This window comes from Terrapene carolina, unplaced genomic scaffold (assembly GCF_002925995.2).
Source record: "Terrapene carolina triunguis isolate 2854851 unplaced genomic scaffold, T_m_triunguis-2.0 Scaffold132, whole genome shotgun sequence".
Lineage (NCBI taxonomy): Eukaryota > Metazoa > Chordata > Testudines > Emydidae > Terrapene > Terrapene triunguis.
Window position 1 is genome coordinate 2,084,778 of NW_020664483.1, and position 20,014 is coordinate 2,104,791.

General features: G+C 45.2%; 2 protein-coding genes across 2 annotated transcripts in view; one reads left to right on the forward strand and one right to left on the reverse strand.

Moving 5' to 3' along the window:
• DHX57 (DExH-box helicase 57) overlaps positions 1-10,313 on the reverse strand; it is a 32,142-nt gene extending 21,829 nt beyond the window's left edge. Inside the window, exons 1-6 of the mRNA XM_024203964.2 lie at positions 10,279-10,313; positions 7,758-7,984; positions 6,059-6,211; positions 4,891-5,064; positions 3,211-4,049; positions 1,353-1,537 (exon numbers count right to left, since the gene is read on the reverse strand). Coding sequence (XP_024059732.2) covers positions 1,353-1,537; positions 3,211-4,049; positions 4,891-5,064; positions 6,059-6,211; positions 7,758-7,975 — 1,569 coding nt within the window. The 5' untranslated portion in view covers positions 7,976-7,984; positions 10,279-10,313. The remainder of the gene's footprint in view (positions 1-1,352; positions 1,538-3,210; positions 4,050-4,890; positions 5,065-6,058; positions 6,212-7,757; positions 7,985-10,278) is intronic.
• An 89-nt stretch (positions 10,314-10,402) lies between these two features.
• On the forward strand, positions 10,403-19,787 carry MORN2 (MORN repeat containing 2). The gene is made up of 5 exons (XM_029911889.1): positions 10,403-10,409; positions 11,796-11,846; positions 13,848-13,954; positions 14,856-14,992; positions 19,620-19,787. The coding sequence occupies exons 1-5, from the start codon at positions 10,403-10,405 to the stop codon at positions 19,720-19,722; spliced, it is 405 nt and encodes a 134-aa protein (XP_029767749.1). The 3' UTR covers positions 19,723-19,787.
• Positions 19,788-20,014: the final 227 nt, after the last annotated feature.

Here is a 20,014-nt window from a genome sequence, read left to right on the forward strand (position 1 = left end):
ATGGTCGTTCTCAAATTGTCGTCTGAGGATATCTGCTGCAGGCAGAACCTTCAGGTGATCCACAGAATGGAGGATTTTGGGAGGCAAGCAGTGTAGGCCTGGGATAATGGGAAGAGAGGATCCTGAGGAGAGCTCTACTGTAAGTATACAGAATTAAAGAGCTGGAGAACCACTGGCCTAACAATAACATGATCTACACTGCATTTGATAGTAGGTAAGATATGGCTTCCCAAACAGTCCAGGTCATAAGGAGCCACTGTCATTCACACAGCTGGGAAGAATCAACTTAAGCAGACTTTCCTTTTCTGAAAGACAAGCACAGAACTGTTGCAAAACAAAGCTTCTACACTCTGAAGTCCCATTATGAAGTCCTGTGGAGCAGAAGAACTCAACAAGTCGCCCCTTATTAACATTCAAAAGGAAATGATTATACTTCAGTACTCAAGCTATTTAAGATTCTGAGCTCTCTGAGGCATGGACAGCCTCATACCGTTTCTGTCTTTCATACCGTTTCTGTCTGCACAACACATAGCACAATGCAGCCCAAACCTAGTTGGGGCCACTGGATTCGATTCTATTGCAAATGTTAAATAACAGTGTAAAATTCCAGTGTAATTAACTGTGCACATACACAGCACAGCAGGAAATGTTATTCTTGTTTATACTCTCAAGTATGAGGATAGATTCCTTATAAACCTAGCTGTAGAACTGCGTCTGCAGTTATTCAACAAAGAAGCCTAATCTGTTTTCTAACAATATAGTAGAACCTCAAAGTTACGAACACCAGAGTTACGCACTGACCAGTTAACCACACACCTCATTTGGAACCGAAGTACACAATCAGGCAACAGTATAGAAAAAAAAAGAAGCAAATACAGTGTAGTACTGTGTTAAATGTAAACTACTACAAATATAAAGGGAAAGCAGCGTTTTTCTTCTGAATAGTAAAGTTTTAAAGCTGTATTAAGTCAATGTTCAGTTGTAAACTTTTGAAAGAACAACCATAACGTTTTGTTCAGAGTAACAAACATTTCAGAGTTACAAACAACCTCCATTCCCGAGGTGTTCGTAACTCTGAGGTTCTACTGTAGGTGAAAGTGTTCTAAACAATCTGTTATCTTATCTTAGGGGTGACTACTGCAAATGTGAAAAATCGGGACAGAGGGTGGGGGGTAATAGGAGCCTATATAAGAAAAAGACCCAAAAATCGGGACATTTGGTCACCCTATCTTATCTCCTAGCAAAATAACTAATTTTACACTTAGCTGAATAGCTTGAGAGGCAGTTTGTCATTTAAAATAAATATCACAAAGTCAGAATACAAATGGATCTCTTTTTTTGTTGCACTGTACCTGCTTTATTCGGAATTGCTTGCAGATTTTAACATTTTCATTATACACAGACTTTGCCTGCATGTCATACTTTCTGGAAAGCTTCTTCTTGAGGTTCACATAACTCTCATTCTCCACAACAACTGTTTCCGGCTCCTCTTCCTCCTCCTCATCTTCATCACTCTCAGGCTCAGACTCTTTTGTAACTTGAGAAAGAAAAAAGCATCTTAACATTCAACTCTGCAGAGATTGAGACGAACACTGGTTTGAGGCCTGGGACTTCCTGAGTCCTGGACCACGGTCCAAAAAAGCAGTACTGTACCAAGTAACCAGTTGGCCCTAAGTTCTAAGATCCAACATTTCAGGAGTGGGTGGGTGAGATTCTGTGGCCTGCGTTGTGCAGGAGGTCAGACTAGATGATCATAATGGTCCCTTCTGACCTTAAAGTCTATGAGTCCATTACCAGAGCTAGAAGCAAATGTTTTATAACATAAAAAAGCTGATTTGAAATCCATACTAAGATTCAATTTCCTAAACCCAGCCACATCTACATTTGAGCTGTTTAAAAAAGTAATCTTGTTTTTAAAATGTAATGGGAAGGTTCCATTGCCACTGTCCATGCGCTCAAAAAATGGTGTAGTAGTTTTTGCTCAAATTTCCCAAGAAAGTTCACCTTCGAGAAGAGACCAACTCTGGAACATTCCATCTCAACAAGTGAAAGTTTTGGAAAGTTATGAGTAGTTCAGGACAGGGGACTGGAATACAATCTTTACTTATAGGTAGGGCCTTGTGCAGATCGCAATTTCACAGGCTGGGCAGAAATCCACACTGCAATTTTTCCAACAGCAGGGATGCAGAAAGGGGCATCCGCACATGCTGGTCTTGTGCTCAGTGCAGCTTGCAGCAGAATTGGGGCGGGGAGGGGAAGAAAGAAAGCAGGATGGACGGGGACTTGGCATCTGGTTTTATACAAGGCACAGTAGCCAGCGCTGCTGCCACTTGGACCACACAGCCGTACTGAGCACAAGACCAGTGCATGCAGATGCCCGTTTCCACCTCTCTGCTGCCTGAAAAAAACTGAAGCAGTGTGGTGGGGGAGGGAGGAGAGAGGAACAGACTCAGTGGCCGTGCGAGGCACAGCAGCCAGCACTGCCGCTGCTTGGAACATGAATAGCCATGGCCTCGGGAGAAGGACACGGGGAGGCAGAAGCGGCCATCTGTGCCTACCAGCCTTGTGCTCGATGCAGCTTGTAGCACACATTCCAAGCAGCAGCACTGCTGGCTAGAGCGCCTAGCAGAAAACAGGCTGCTCGGCTCGCCCCCAAAGTGCTGCTCCAACATGGCACTGCCATGCACTACGAGCATGAGACCAGTGCTTCTGCCTCTCCGCTGTTGGAAATGTCGCAGCAGTTTCAGAGGGACTCAGCAGCCGTGTGTATTCTATGAAAAAAAATCAATACTTTCCCGTGACACTGCCGTGAATCTTCAAAAGAATATCCAGGATTTCCACAGGGCCTTACTTATACAGGGCGGCTGCCACCCCTGTGATAAATAATGTGGTCCAACGACTCTCTCCTCGGAAATCTGTTTATAGTTACTGCCTGTGTAATGCATCCAGCAGTATGGAGCAATATTACAAACGAGACACATCATTAGGAACGTTATAAAACTGGGTGAAACACCCGCTCAGCCTTAACTCCAGCTTTATAAAGTCTTTTTATTTTTTGCCTAGGAATTTTTTCAGTTTTTAAATGTTTCAAAATTGGTCAGTAACAGAAGCACTGGGACAAGCAGCCTGAACTTCACTCCCAGCCTTCGCTTTAGCCTCTAGACTGTACTCCCACCATCAAAAGAAAAGCCTTTACGTTGCTGTCCTTACCTTCTGACATGCAATTTGAAACAGGTGAACTATCTGGAAACACTTGTTTATGACCGTCTGTATGGGTTCTTGTTGAGGGCATGACCAGCAGGGACATAGGAGGGACGCTATATTTGTGGGAAGTATTAGTAAGTAACTCGGTTATCTCTGATTCATCCTCCAAACAGGTTATTAAAGAATACACAACTGGTTCATTAACCTCTGCAGACGTCAAGGCCTTTCCATAGAGGAATTCAGCAATGTGTAAACGACAAGCCAGAGGTAGATTCTCATTGGTGGAATAAAATGCCACAATGGGTGCCTGATAGGGGTATTTGTTATCCTCAGGAAATCTGATTTCAAGTTCGTATAAAGGAGAGTTATTGCCATTAGATCTGAGGTGAGCGTCATCCACAGAATTCTGTAACGTTCTTGGCAGGTGCTTTGGAGGAGTCTCATGTTGGAATTTGCATCTTGAGCCAAACTTGCAGCCTCCTTGAAGGTAAAATTTACAGACTTTGTTTAAAGTCTGTTTTGCCACATCTTTGGCAGCACTATCCCTTTGTTTGGATGTGCTGACTTTATTTGTTAAGTGTTCCAGTTCCAACCCAAATGTCCAAACTCTGTTTTTAATTCTTTCTACAAAGTTTTCTCCGTAGATTGAACAGAGAGCAAAAGCCTCTTCTTGCCTTTGTTCCAAGCATTCTTCTAGACTGGCCTGAACAGCTGCTTCTGAGATTTGCATCCTCTCTCCGTATTTTTCTGAAAAGCACTGCAAGAGCAAGTGTTCCAACGATGCCCCAATGTTACCATTGCAGGATCTTAGTACTGTCCGACAGCGCTCATTATCAAAGCCATACCTGCAGCAGAATGGAGAAAAACAATTGCAAAAGGCAATGACAAAAGAGCAATGAAATATGAAGTAACTGCAGATCTATTCAATTAAACTAATTTAATATAAGCTTATATGGAATCAGACATCATTACTTTTCCGTTTGAAATATTTTGAGAGAATTTTAGTGCTCATGGGAGGTGCCAAACTGGCAGCTATGGAAACAGAAGTCCATTATTTAGCCAGTCCATGACGGATTCACCCATTCGGTGAACCTTCCACATTTCAGAAAGTAACACACGACAGCTACAGGGTTATTAAACCATACAGTGCAAAGTCAACTCTTCAGAGAAAGTTTAGTTAGAGACAGTATTTGGTCTAGACAGTATTTGGTCCTGCCATGCGGGCAGGGGACTGGACTCGATGACCTCTCGAGGTCCCTTCCAGTCCTAGATAAAAAGCTTCCACCTATGAAAAAAAATAAAATAAAAAAAAAAGCTCATGACTGCTTACAAGGTACCATGTATGAACTATAACGACAACGGAATTCTACATGGTATAGAAAGATTTGATATTTGCCCATTGGAACTGCCAACATTGAATGCAAATACTTTCCATTTCCATTAACTATCCTGAATATTTGATTTTACAGTATCTATTTCTGTTTCTCGGAGAGACAACTGAAACCACCAAACGTAGCAAGGCTGGAATGATGTAAGTGTTATTTTAAGCGCATTCACAAAAGGGCTGATTCTGTTAGTCCTCGGCATGCAGAACTCCCACCAAAATCAACGAGAGTACCGAGCACTGAGGGCTTAACGTACAGTTTCCAGGAGTGCAAGCGTCTTATTTATTATGAACGGAATCACCTGGAAAGTTTATGCACAGCAAATGAAGACACCTCACTTTCCACCATTTTATGTTCATCTGGTTCAGAAACCAGCCTTGTAGTTACTTCAGAAATCTCTTCGTCTGCTGACCAGCACTGCACATCATCAAAATAATCAGGTTCATCATCATCATCTTCGCCTGATGCAGCCATTCTGATAAAGAGATATCAAATCATTAATAGCAGTATACATTTTAATTAGATGCATGTCTGTGTGATTCAAAATTATGGTGTTTCAAATAAAGGGAAAATTGAAGAACAACATGCTGCTTTTATTTAGAATAGCCTGTCTGCTAAAATGTTATACATTACACATAACTGAGGGATGGACACCATTAACTGGCAGAATGCAATTTCAAGAGCAAAAATACTGTACGCAGCAAACATTTGAAATGATTATTTTTTTAAATAATTCTTGTCCACAACTTAGGAATCCTGGCTAAGTTTCCTAGAGAAGTCAAGTCTTCTATGGATCTGCTACAGGAGTGCAAAGAAACCAAAAACCTTCAAGAATGACCATCAGCAAAACAGGGAAGATCAAATTTGATATTCCTGATCATTCTAAAGTTAATAAAAAATAAGGACTCCTTTATACTTCATAAAGCACAACAACAACAACAACAACAAAGAAAAAGGAACAAAGCTCTTTCTGCTCTTCAAGTCAACTTTAAAGAAATAAGGGAACAAGCAATTACTTTTGGAAGTGGTGGTAAATCAGAGAGCTTAAAAGCATTAGAATGGTGCACATTTTCTAATAATTTACATTTGGATAGTTCCTTTCATCTAAAGAAATCCCAAAGCACTTTAGACACCACACAATGCCACAGTGAGTTAATGATCTCTGGTGTGGAACATAGTAGCCATTTCATAGCAACAGTAATATTACACACCAGTTTGGCAAAAGGAAAGGAAGAAAATTGTTTAGGAAACCTATTCCAACATAGCAACTATGGAAATATATAGTACAGATGAGTTGTGGGTTTTTTTGGCTCCCGACTTTAAGGCACATCATTACATATTACAACAGTGCCCAGTTAATGATGGAAAAGGTTAAAGGCTTTCACATGCAAAATATTTCTCCTCTAAGCAAAAGTACACATGTAAAAAAACTGATTTAGCCAGGAATGGTTTTGTTTGTTTAAACTAACTCTGAACCAGCAGACAGCTCTTGTCCCTGGAGTTCTCGGAGGAGTTCTTTCACCCTTTGCTGATTCTCAGATGTCATATGTATGGTCTGCAGAGGCATCCTCGTTTCAGGTCTCTGTTTGGTTTGCCCTCCTCTTCTGATAACGCAGCTTGATCTAAAAATTAAAACACCCACACACAAATTCCATGTTTATTTATGTAACTGAAATTATACAGACTAATCAGATTCCAACATCAAGAATCCAACAGAAGAATTAAAGTGAGGGCTCCTCCAACACACAAGCACAATGGGACACTTGATTGTGTTTGTGTGTCAGAGGGTCTTTAACAACAAATGCACTTTTTGGGGTCTTATGTCAGATCCTCAGTGTTTTCAAGTTATTTGGCTAGATAAAATCATCAGTGGTTACAATACAGCCAAGCATGTTTAAGTATAGATTGGCTAGAATACATTTTGGATTAAAAAAAACTGACAACAGCACATGCACACTAAGATTATACGATAAAAAGACTTTTTGGCAGACCAAAAGCTATCATACATTTGAATTAAAACATGCTTTAAACTTGGAAATGTAAAACTTGAGGAGGAGAAGTTAGCTTTAAAGGACTGGTAATTCAATATGCAAAGCAGAACTCTTTGCCTGTCAGTACAGATTTTTATTTTAACATGAAAATTCACTCTTTAAACATTTACATTTTAAACGGAAACTGATTATAAGGCCTGTCCACTCTTCTTTCTAGAATTTGTACCATCTATTGTTATTTGCCAGTAAAAAAACTGCTACAACTTAGGGTTACATAGTTGCTGTGGTGAAAGTAAGTTGTACCAGAGAGAAAGAGTGCCACTAAGCCACTGCCCAGAAGCAGCAGGAAGAGTGGGAGGCGTGTGTGTAAATCCCAGGGAACTGGGCACAAGCTTTGGAGTCAGAGATCCCGAATCCTATTGTGCTTTTCCAACTCCTCTCTCAACTAGCCTTAAGACTTAAAAATTTACCAGCATTTGCTGAGACATTCCACTCCTCCATGCTGCGATTTATTTGATGGGTCACTAATTTCTGTAAACCTCACTTACCCCCATGTGTGAAATCAAGTTAACTTGCTCCTCCCTCACCTGAAGGTCAGACTAGAACCAGTGTCTGGGACTTGAAAGCTAGCAATTACAGGCAAAGTTCAGCACCAATCTGGTCATCTTAAAAGCTCCATCTAGGCACTACGATTTCACTGTGCATAACAACTACTCGGGGGTTTCCATCTTACTCTTTTCTGAAACATTATCTTCAGTGGCTCACTGCAATGAAAACTACACTGACAATTACTCAGGTAACAATGCTCTAAAAAAATGCATCGAGAACTATCCAAACGTGCCTAACTGTGGCAAAATCTATTACAAGAAATCCAGGCCTTGATTTCCAGGTTAAGGGAGGCTTTTACATTGGTGCTAACTTAAAAGAGAATAAATACACACACAAAAAGTATTTGAAGAGCATTTGTCTGTGTTTCTTTTAAAGTTATTCTATGTGTATGTGCTTTAATCTAAGCCGTTTACCCGGGTTTCTTATTATATAAAATATGTTATCTGGAAACTTTCCCAAGTATAAGAATGCCTATTCTCTTTACATTTCCAAACATTCAAAGGTGTTCAAAAAGGGGATTTGAAGTGTCCCACAAATCTTAGTCACATAGAAAATGAATAATACTGACCTGGATGCAACTGGCGGTTCCTCAAAGCAGCAAAAGTCATCCCCATCATCCCAAGCTTTGCTTGACCCTTTTTTATTTCCACCAACATGAGATTTGTTACATTGTCCTCTTCCTCTGCCTCTTCCTCCTCCTCCTCCTCCACCTCCGCCTCCGCCTCTACCTCGCCCTCTTCCTCCGCCTCTATTCGGCCTTCCTCTTCTCTTCCCTGCTGAACTCATTTTCTCTTACTAAGGGGAAAAAAAGGTTAAACAAATATTCTTATAATTATGCAATACAGTCCATGTTTCTTGGTGCACATCATACTCTTATTTATATGGTACAATAAAGAGTATTGTTAACAAGTGGTCTGTTAAAAATATGCCTTGTCTAATTCATATGTCCAAGAAGCAAGTGTACTCTTCTCAACAGTTGTTGTAAAATACAAAAGCTAGTCTAGTCCATTGTGATAGCAGGTTTTTGCTAACGTAGCTGTAGTGTTGGTGCTTTCGTTTCTTCATCTGAAAAATGAGTCTAGTAACAATGCTTTGTGCTTTCCTCTTTTCATCAGTAGATCTCAGAGCACTTTAAAAAGGCGGGTAAGTATTATTAGCCTGATATCACAGGTGCCCCAGCTATGGCCTCATGGAGATTTAGAATTCACATCCATTCAGCCAGAGTCCATCGGTGCTGACCCTTAAGCATTCATGAGCACAAGCTGGTGTTTGCACCAACTGAGCTCATCAGGAATTACCCCTGCTTGAAATATACAGACCCGATGGATCTGCGTTCATCTTACGGGGATCAGTGAGAGGCCACAGCCTTCTGTGAGGAGCCGCATGCCTCCTCGGCAGCTTTGGCCCCACTCTTTCGTACTGCAATTCTAATGGGGACACAATGATGGAACTTTCTAGGGTGCAGATGACCCAGGAACAACCCTTGCAGGGGATCTCCACTGTGGAGAGGTATCCAGTCTTTATTACTTTTCCACCCGAAAGTTTGCAGGGCTGGGGAGGATGAGGATGCATGTTCTTTAAAAATAATCTACATGAGGCACTGTAGTCTAGTGGAGAAGACATGAGTCTAACTATACATCTCAACCTCCAATCCTGCCATTACATGACACAAGCCATTAAAAACTTATGACAGAAGACCAAAATGTGGAACACTGTATTTTGTAGAATATCACAACATAAAGTGGTTCGGGTTCTGTAGTTTCCACATCAGAGTGTTTCTCTTTTAAGACTTGGCCTGCTAAACCCAGGGTTGTGAGTTCAATCCTTGAGGGGGCCATTTAGGGATCTGGGGCAAAAATCTGTCTGGGGATTGGTCCTGCTTTGAGCAGGGGGTTGGACTAGATGACCTCTTGAGGTTCCTTCCAATCCTGATATTTTATGATCTATGATAATTAACAGCCTATAATAGCGTTTCACTGTAAGACCGATTTTACAGGATGTTTTCTCATTGTGGAATTCAATAAACCAGATTTTAAAATAGAAAAACAGCAAAGACAAATGCCATGATATGGGATCACAAAGAATCTTTACTTGGCAACTATCCAAACCAATGTTATACTGTACCGATGCCGCACATCTGGTAAGACGCTCCACGTCGATGGGAGAGAACTCTCCTGTCAGCATAATAAAACCACCTCAGTGAATAGCAGAAGCTATGTTGGTGAAAGAAGCTCTCCTGACGACACAGCGCTATGTACTCGAGCGCTTATGTCAGCGTAACTTATGTTGCTCAGGGGGGTGGTTTATTCACACCCTGAGTGGCATAAGTTCTGTCGACATAAACTGTAGTGTAAACACAGCCTTACTCTACAACAGAGTTTTATAACAAGTCGCTGTCTCAGCTAAACAGAGGCTGTTGCCCCTGCACAGTGGAGGAGGGAGTGCGTATGTGGGCAGCATTGCTGCAAGGCCACGCTAGAGAGGTACGAAGCCTGAGCAGCGCACCCAGCAGGGGCACTGGGTACAAGCAAAGGTGCCTGATGCTGGTCACAGTTGGGGCTGACATGTCAGTGGGTTAAGACACCTGGGGGGGAGGGGGGGATGACATCCAGCACAAGACATAAAACCAACTTAATCATCCCCTAGAGACACCACAGCCCCATTTGGGACCAAAGCCCTCCACCACGACCGCACCCATAACACCCCCTGCCCCCTGTGGGGCTCCCCGGCCTCCACCACAGCCCCACCCATAACACCCCCTACCCCTGTGATGCCCCCCATCCTCCACCACGACCCCACCCATAACACCCCCTAACCCCTGTGATGCCCCCCATCCTCCACCACGACCCCACCCATAACACTCCCTACCCCCTGTGATGCCCCCCCACCCTCCCCCACGACCCCACCCATAACACCCCCTACCCCTGTGATGCCCCCCACCCTCCCCCACGACCCCACCCATAACGCCCCCTACCCCTGTGATGCCCCCCACCCTCCACCACGACCCCACCCACCGCGGGACAAACCCTCTCCCCACAGCACGCCCACGGGATCAGTCCGCCGCCCGGTGGGGATACCCCCCCTCCTACCTGTCACAACAGGCTCCGAAGCCGGCCCAGCGCAGGCAACCCCGACCCGGAAGTGAACTCCCTTCTACTTCCGGTGCAGGAGTCAATCGGTCTCCATAGCAACCGCAGACACCGCGTCCCAGGCATGGCCGGTGAGCGCCGCCCCCCCCCCCGCCCCCGCCAGCGCCCGGGCCCCCCGGCCCCCCGTCAGAGCCCGGACCCGCCAACCCCCAACCCCCCCCGCCAGAGCCCGCTCGGCCCGTCACAGAAGTTGACGCTGGTCCCGTCAGGCCGGTTTGGGAACGCGGCGCCCCGGAGCCGGACGAACGTGTCCAATTCAGGCCGGGCGAGCCCTGATCCCGGGCCGGGCTGCCAACCCTCCAGGATTGCCCGGGAGTCTCCAGGACGGGAAGACCATCCGGTCATTACACATGATGTCATGTGAGGAAACCTCCAGGAATCCCGCCAACCGCAGTTGGCAACCGCAATCCCAGGGCAAGGCGACACCAGCAACACGGGACTGGATGAACTCAGACTCCGATTCCTGCGGCTGCCTCTGCGCAGGGTGGAGAGCGGAAGTCGCTGCATCTTGTTCAGCGGGGAGCCTCCTGTTTGCTCAGGGACCTAAGCAATTCTGGGCCTAGTACCCCCCTAGTGCTCTCTGTGTGTATCACAAGTGGTACATTGCCCTTACACTAGTACTGGCTTTATAAAGCCTTGCACCAGCATCTAGGCAATGGCTATATTTCCTGTCGTGTGTGTGAACCTCATTCTGGGCCATTCCAGGGTTGCCAGTTTTGGTGGGAAGCTTCGTCACATGACATAATGTTTAATTAAAGATTAATCGTCAATTCCCGAACGCTCCAGGACAACCCTGGAGCATTGGCAACCCTACACGACGCCCACCTTTTAACCATCCCGCAATTGCATCTGATATCTGCAGAAGGCTGCGCCTTTGGGGGTCCTAAAGTGTGGAACTCACGGTCTGAAACATCTGTGTCTATTCATCTCTCCCCACATTTCAGAAAGAAAAAAAAAACCCTCAACTTTTTTATTTCAAAGGGTATTTTATTGTGACCACTATTGGTCCTCTGTTTATTACGTTTCCCCAACTATCTGCCTTTTCCCTTCTTTTTGTACTGGATGCTAACATTTGTGTCTGTCTGGAATGTTGAGTGTTTCTTTTCATTATGCTTTTCTTGTATTTTAATTAGTTCTCGTTAATTTGTATCATAGAATATCAGGGTTGGAAGGGACCTCAGGAGGTCATCTAGTCCAACCCCCTGCTTGAAGCAGGACCAATCCCCCGACAGACTTTTGCCCCAGGTCCCTAAATGGCCCCCCTTAAAGATTGAACTCACAAGCCTGGGTTTAGCAGGCCAATGCTCAATCCCTCCCCCCACCCGTTCCCTGAGTGCCTTGGAGGAGGAATATGGACATTTTATAAATACAATTATATTATTGATTGATTCTAGTTTGTTTAAAGGCTTGGATTCCAAAATGAAAGTAAAATAATGACACACATTTTCTTTTAACAGGTCCTGAAGTTTATAGAATATCTTTTGTATTTCCAAATAATGACAAATATGGTAAGAAATTCTTGAGAGTTAATGCTTACTCATTCTTGTTGACTGCAATTTAAAAAACTGATAAAATATCTCAGAACTAGGGTGACTGGATAGCAAGTGTGAAAAATCGGGACACTTTTTTTGGCAAGGGAGGTGGCATAGTTGGTTATATAAGACAAAGCCCCTAATATCGGGACATCTTGTCACCCTCATTAAAACTGAGTTTGTGGTATCAAAAATGTACTATATACCAACTTAATTGCCGTGACAGAGGTCAGATTTTTAAACCAAAATGCTTTCTTTACTACATGATGCAAAGCACATTCTCTGGTAAGGCCTAATTCTGCTTCCATTGAAGTCAGCAGTGAAGATCCCATTTACCTCAATGGTGCAAGGTTAGGCTCATAGACTCAGGTGTGACTCCTTTGTTAGTCCATACTGGTCAAGGGAGTGGAAGAACATATCTGAGAATTCAATCTGAATTTCCTGCATGGCAGCATAGAACTTTATTATTGTAGGCCACCGGATTGTCCTGCATTTGAGTGGCACTGATAAGTGAGAATATAGAGACATAAGAGCGGCCAGACTGGGTCAGACCAAAGGTCCATCTAGCTCAGTATCCTGTCTTCCGACAGTGGCCAATGCCAGGTGCTTCAGAGGGAATTAACAGAACAGGGAATCATCAAGTGATCCATACCCTGTCATCCATTCATAAAATTTAAGGCCAAAAGGGACCATTCTGATAATCTAGGCCAGGGGTGGCCAAACTTTTTGGCCTGAGGGCCACATCGGGGAATAGAAATTGTATGGCGGGCCAAGAATGCTCACAAAATTGGGATTGGGGTTGGGGTGTGGGAGGGGGCGAGGGCTCTGGCTGCGGGTGCAGGCTCTGGGGTGGGGTTGGGGATCAGGCCCCGCTCTGGCTTTTTTGCCACCCCAGGCAAAAAAGCCTCCCGCCGCCCCCCCCCGGGAGCAAGGCAGGGGAGGGCGCCGAGCCCGGCCGTGGCCCCGCTCTCCCCGGCCAGCCGGAGCGCCGGGGGGAGGGCGGCGAGCCCTACCGGGGCCCCGCTCTCCCCGACCGGCTGGAGCGTCGCGGGGAGGGCGGTGAGCCCAGCCGGAGCCCCGCTCTACCCGGCCGGCCGGAGCGCTGTGGGAGGGTGGCCCTGCTCTCCCCAGCCGGCCGGAGCGCCGGCGAGCCTGCTGCAGCCCCGCTCTCCCTGGCCGGCCAGAGCGCCGGGGGGAGGGCGGCTAGCCCGGCCGCGGCCCCCTCTCCCTGGCAGGCCGGAGCGCCGCCCCCCCTCCAGGTGCCGCCCCAAGTACATGCTTGGTAGGTTGGTGCCTGGAGCCGGCCCTGCTGGGGATGAGGAGTTTGGGGTACAGGAGGGGTCTCTGGGCTGGGATTGAGGGGTTTGGAGAGCAGGAGGGGGATCAGGGCTGGGGCAGAGGATTGGGGCATGGGGAGAGGCTCAGGGGTGCAGGCTCTAAGCGGCACTTACCTCAAGCGGCTCCTGGAAGCAGTGGCATGTCCCTTCTCTGGCTCCTACCCAGAGGCACGGCCAGGCGGCCCTGCATGCTGCCCCATCGGCAGGCACCGCCCCTGTAGCTCCCATTGGAGTGCTTAGGAGCCAGAGTGGGGCCATGCCGCGGGTTCCAGGAGTTGCATGGAGTGGCTCCCGACCCTGCGCCCTGTCCGGAGCGGGGCCCACCCACGTGGAGCAGCCCCCAACCAAGCGCCCTGGCTGAAGCTGATCTTCTGCATGACATGCATGACCCCCCACATATCCTGTAGGAAACAATCCTGCACAGGGAGTGAAATGGATTAAATAATAAATAATAATAATAATAATAATAGCCATCTCTGACCTAATAGGTCTTTTGCATCTTTAACTTCTAAAGATTTATTCTAAGATTTAAGTTTTTTGATTAAATACTGCCTGATTCAAATGGAAATGACTGTTTGAATTTCAATATATTGAAAGTAACAGGGTTTCTCTGACTACTCTTTTGCTTCACTCATTTTAGATGGTGAGTGTATAAGAACACCTGATGGTGCTCTTGTGAGGCATGGAGATGGAGTTCATACCACTTCTGATGGAATTACTTACACAGGAAACTGGAAAAATGATAAGGTAATTTAAAAGTTCTCTATTTAAAACATCTGTGGAGCTTCCAGTTAACATTAATGAATATTCGATTGTTTCCCACTGGTTATCTAGTTTTAAAGAATAAGCCTTGGATTGTCTTTCGGAATTACTGAGACAAAATGAGCAAATATAGGAAAAGTTGTTTTTGTTGTTGTTGAGAAAAAAAATTGGTGCTACAGAGTATGTAGCCCCTGTAACTAGACAAATAACAATGCAATTAGAAGGGAGCCTCTCCTGGCAACACTTAGTTTGGCATGTCATTCTTTTTAGTCTGTTGGTGTTTTTTTTAAAGATAATTCAGTAAAAAAGCAACATTAAAAGAATTTTAAACAAAGGGAAACTGACTTATCGATTTTGATTGTCCAAGCTGAGAGAAATGCAAGAGTAAACAGAGCATCAACAGCAACAAATAAACTGTTAAGGTTGTGTAGTAGATGCAAGTTTGATGAAGCTGAGGTGTGTATGGCTTATGGGGTGTGTATTGTATTGCTTTTGGGGTATGTACTGCTTGGAGTGCATTGTTGACACCATTGTAGGCACTATGAAGTTAGAAAGAAATGTGCACGCCTTTTCCCTTAACTTCTTATTTCCATTCTATTAAAGTTTGGGATGAGAGTTTAAAAGCTGAGGCTCTCTGCTGTATGGACACAAAACTTTTTCATAAGAGGAGGATTTACTGTATAGTTACCTTGGCCAAAAACTTCTGAGACCCATCTGAAAACCTTGCACAACTGAGAGCCTGGGTAATCCCTAAAGAGTATTAGGTGCCCTACCTGTTTATTTAATAATAGAGTACATTCAAAGAAAATTATCTGAAGACACTGGTATATATCAATATTTTAAGAATAAGTATTAATCCTCTTCCTCAACTCCTTGTTAAACATAGATGAATGGCAGTGGAAGGCTTGAGCATCCTTCAGGGGCAGTTTATGAAGGCGAGTTCAAGGACAACATGTTTCATGGACTAGGAACCTATTCATTTCCAAATGGAGCAAAGTACATTGGAAATTTCAATGAAAACAAGTAAGCTTAACACCAAAGACGCGAGAGTTGTTTAGGCTGCTCCCTCCAAGCATGTGGGTTTTAATACTGCAAGATACTAAATCTCCACACAAAGTTGACCAAACGTGGGAGTCGATTTCTCTTGCCAGTGAAGGATGAGGCCATTTTGAAATTTTTCATTTTGTAGGGCGTCTCTTAATGAGCATGTGCAAGTTGGGGTGTAAATCTGCATCGCTGCAGCACACTGCGCACGAACTGTCCATATGGACCCTGCTTCCGTGCACTAAAAGTTCCTTAGTGTGCATTGATGTGCAGCAGTTTGAAGCTGTGGTATTAGGAAACTTGTAATGGGCAGGAGCAGAGTCTACACAAACCATTAGTGCAGGGCCCACTGAAGCCTTGCAGATGGATACCCCAGCTTGCCGCACACTACCTGCTCATTTAGACAAACTACTCGTACAGACATGGCCATAGATTCGTAGTGTTTAAGGTCAGAAGGGATTAATGTGCTAGATTAAAAAGACCTTTAGCACCCAGTATTTTCTCCCTGTCACGGTACTTATACACACTGTAATTAAGTCACCTCTCAGTTTTCTTTTTGATAAGATAAACAGATTGAGTTCTTTAATTGTCTCACCAGAAGGCATTTTCCCTAGCTTAGAAATAATTTTTGTGGTTCTTTTCTGCACCCTCTTCAATTTTTCAACATTCTTTTTAAAATGCGGACAGCAGAACTGGATGCTGTATTCCTGTATCGGTCTCTCCAATGCTGTATACAGAGAGTCATCTTACTATCCTCCTCACCACTCCCTTGTTTACACAGCCAAGGATAGCATTAGCCGTTTGCCAGAGCATCACACTAGGAACTGGTGTTGAGTTACTTCTCTGCTATGATCCTTTTCAAAGTCACTGCTTTACAGGGTCCATTCCCCCAGTCAGTGCTTAATTTGTGCCAGGGTTTGCCAGCACCTCTAGGCTTGAAAGTTCATAGCCCCGGTACTGGTGGGCTTGCTGCATCAGTTATGAATGTAAAAAAATTGCTTGAGCCCCCCCAGCACCTCTTTCATAACAAATTAAGCATTGCCCCAGTCCGTAGGTATGGCTGCATTCCTTATTCCTTGATGTTTTAAGATAGAAGTTTAGATTCCAAAGTGATGAGGAAATGCTGCATCTGGAGGGTTTTTATCATTCAGATGAATGGAAAAGCTGTAGTGCTGACCTTATAAAACATCAGCTGAGTCTGTTGATGCAGGGTTGTGAATGAGGGGTTTTGTATGAGGAAAAGATTGTATGTCCTTGAAACAGAAAGTGGATTTTGATTTCATAATAAGTGAATCTAATCAAAAAATTGACTTTAAAACTGACGTCAACAGTGTTCATATTCATTCTCCTTAAATGAGTCTTGGCAAATTTGCTCAGGTTTGAAGTTAACACAAGATTATTTTTTTTAACTACCACCTCAGGGTAGCGTCTGAAAAGCGAGTTGCATTTTTTCTATATTGTTAACAAACAATGAAGAACCTTGAATCAGAATACAGTTTTCCTGGTGATGCACAGAGAGAACTGAATACACCAGTGCTAGAAATGTGACCAGTGATTATGATATTTTTAAGGCATCAGTTCCTGCTGTCAGAATCCAATCAGATACCAAATACAAATCTATATCCTAAAACCAAACCAGTATTTTTTTGAAAAGTAATATCGCCTTTATTTTAGCACTTTACAAGGAAAATCAATTTAAAATTACACTGCCCAGCATATGTATTTGCTGTTTCAGAATTTGTAATTTTAAACTCTATTGTAGGGATTCTGTGTGCACTATGATATAAAACACAAGATGTAAGCATTCTGTGAAAACAAACAGTGAGTGCCTACCATTTTGGCAAGGACGTTGGAAATACATCAAGATGGTGGCTCCCGTGTGTTTTCTCTCAAAAGCCTGTGTGTGTGTTAGGCCAGCACAATGCCTATGCACCTCCTATATCCCACTTAAGTGAGATGTAAGTGGTGCATCGGTCTCCTGCTGGACCTTTGCACAGGGATGAATATCACCAGTTGTGAATATGTGGTCAATCCAGTATGCTTTTAGCCACAGGAAGGATTGTGTGGTGTTGCTCTGGGTCCACGTGTCAGTGTTGGATGAGTAGAAATTCACAAATTTTTATTAGCAATATTCCTTGCTAGTGAACTTATTCAGACATATCACGGATCACTGTGTGAGCAAAAAATCTGTGAAAGGGAGTTGGTAACAAAGCTCCTGGAATATGATCAGTTGACCAGTGGTTGGCTATTCTGCAACAGAAGTTAGCTGGTTAGGGTGCCCAGGCAACAAGTATGAAAAATCAGGACGGGGGTGGGGGCCTATATAAGAAAAAGACCCAAAAAATCGGGACATCTGGTCACCCTATAGCTGGTTATCTCCCACCATCGTCTCACCCAACATATGAATCTTCCTGGCATTCAAAGAATCTATTTTCCATGCCACTGTCTTTATAGTTCTCTGTAATGCTTGAGGCTAGCTTGCAATTCTAAATACACTGTGGTCCCTGACAACCCTTTCTAGGTTATCTCAGGATTCCTTGAGAAAACTGAGATACCACTATTTCTCATTCACTTCTCAAGAGGAACAGGTCCCCCAGGACTGTTTTTAAAGTTTAATTTTCCATTGCCAAGGCATATTGGAGCATAGACATTGCTTCATTGAGGGAGTATTCAGATATTTTGACCTTGAACAGAGCTTTAAAATATCCACAGAGACCTGCTTTTTTGAGGAGTGAGTCCAAAATGGCTGTTCCAGGAGTCTATAAAACACTGCACTTTGTCTTGGTGCACCATAACAAGGAGAATTGGTAGGGATGGGGAACGGCTAAGGAAAGATACGTTTACAGCATTAAGATCACACAGTAACTTGCTGTATGTACGTGTGCATCTTGTGGGTGCCACTAATAAAAATCAGGGTAAGTTCCATGGAGCTTAGTCCAGCTAACCTCAGATCACTGCTGGGCAGTGAAGGTGTGCCTTCACAGGCCACCTACTGTGAGGAAGTGTAGGGCACCCACTAGGCCGGGGTGGGCAAACTCTTTGGCCCGAGGGCCATATCGGGGTTGCGAAATGGTATGGAGGGCTGGGTAGGGAAGCCTGTGCCTCCCCAAACAGCCTGCCCCGCCCCCATACGCCCCCTGACTGCCCCCCTCAGAACCCCCCCCCCATCCAGGCCCCCCGCTCCTCCCCCCCCCCCGGCCCCCCCCCCCATCCAACCCCCCCCCTCTGTCCCCTAACCGTCCTCTCCCGGGACCCCCTGCCCCTAACTGCCCCCCAGGACCCCCCCCCACCCCTTTCGGAATGTGGCCCTGCGAACACGGGGGGAGGATTCAGGAGGAGCAGGGGCAGCCACGCAGCCGGAGAGAAGCGTCGGTTTCCCCTTCAAAGCGCCACTTCTCTCCGGCCGGCTGCGCGGCTGCCCGGTGCTCCTCCCAAGTCCTCCGGCTGCACTCCCACACCGCCCGCCTGCTCCCCTGCCCCCGCAGTGCAGCCCCTCCCCTCTGCGGGGGGGTGCGCCGGTGCTGAGCTGCCCGAGTGCCCAGCCCTGGGGCCCCCTGTTGTTGGGGGGGCACCCTGTGTTCACCCCTGAGCTGCGCCACCTGGCCGGAGCCAGCCACGCCGCTGCGCTGCCGCACGGTGAACTGAGGCTGCGGGGGAGGGGGGCTCGGGCTGGGCAGGACAGGACGGTCCCGCGGGCTGTAGTTTGCTCACCCCTGCACTAGGCTATTGGGAAAGGAGGTGTAGCCTGACAGGCCCGCTTCTTTTGCCCTATGTATTGCCCCTGTTGAAGTCTTTGCGGCTCCTAGGCCAGAGCTTTTATAGCTTATAGTCATGGAGTTTAAGGCTAGAAGGGACCATCCAATCATCTAGACTGACCTCCTTTACATCACAGGCCACACACCACCCTGTGCCCACAGACTAAACCCAACAAAGGAAATAGACCAAAGCACTCCAGCCCACAGGCAGAGAATAGGAGAGACCCAGGTGCACCAATGCTCAGGGCCCTTGCAGTGGCAGGGAGTTAGTTAAGTGAGATCTATCCAGGTAATCCAGCAAGTGACCCAAACGTGCTGTTGAAGGCAAAAATACCCCAAGGTCACCGTGAGTCTGACCTGGGGGAAAATTCCTTCCCAACCCCACATGGTGATCAGTCAGACCCGGAGCATGTGAGCAAGAACCAGCCAGCCCAGTACCTGAGAGAGAGAATGCTTGTTGGTGCCACCTCAGTGCCCTGGCCCACCCCAGCCAATGTCCCATTTCCAGCTTTGGCCATCCCACATGCTTCAGATGAAGGAGACCAAAAAAAAAAAAATCCAAAATATATCGGGAGGAAAAGATGCCTTCCTGGCTCCTGAAGCATGAGTTTTAGGAACATCAGACAAACTGGAAGGGGCTCCCGAGACTATTGAGGAGATAATTATCACATGGGAAAAAGTTAGGGGAATTGCTTGCTCTGTAAGGCGAGGCAGGGGGAGAGCGCTGGATTCTGGTGCCCAAACTCCGGCTGGTCTGTTGATGTACCTAGGCATTTCTAGAGCTCTCATCATTGTATTCACAGCACGTTGATCGCAGTCTCCATTAACAGATTGGTTTTATACTGTTACAGGCTGGAAGGTGAAGGAGAATTTATAGATACACAAGGCCTGGAATGGAGTGGCACATTTCATTACACAGCAGCACCAGGACTGAAGCTTAAGCTGGAAATGTAGCTATTTTGCACTAAAGGTAACATGTATTAAATACTGTTCTTATGCTGCATTTTGACTTAATAGTTGTAAGCAAGGTTTACAATAGCAACTGATGTCTTAACATATTTCTTAGAAATAATTTCCCAGGCTACCGACTGTAAATAAAATTAACCAAACTAAACATTCCATTGTTTTTCTTTTCATTATGAAGTTCTATTTTAAGGATGTCTAACAAATGATGTGAAACAATGGGGTGAATTTAAAACCAGAGCAGTTAATGACTAATTAGTCTTTAAAGTAATTTAGTTATTAA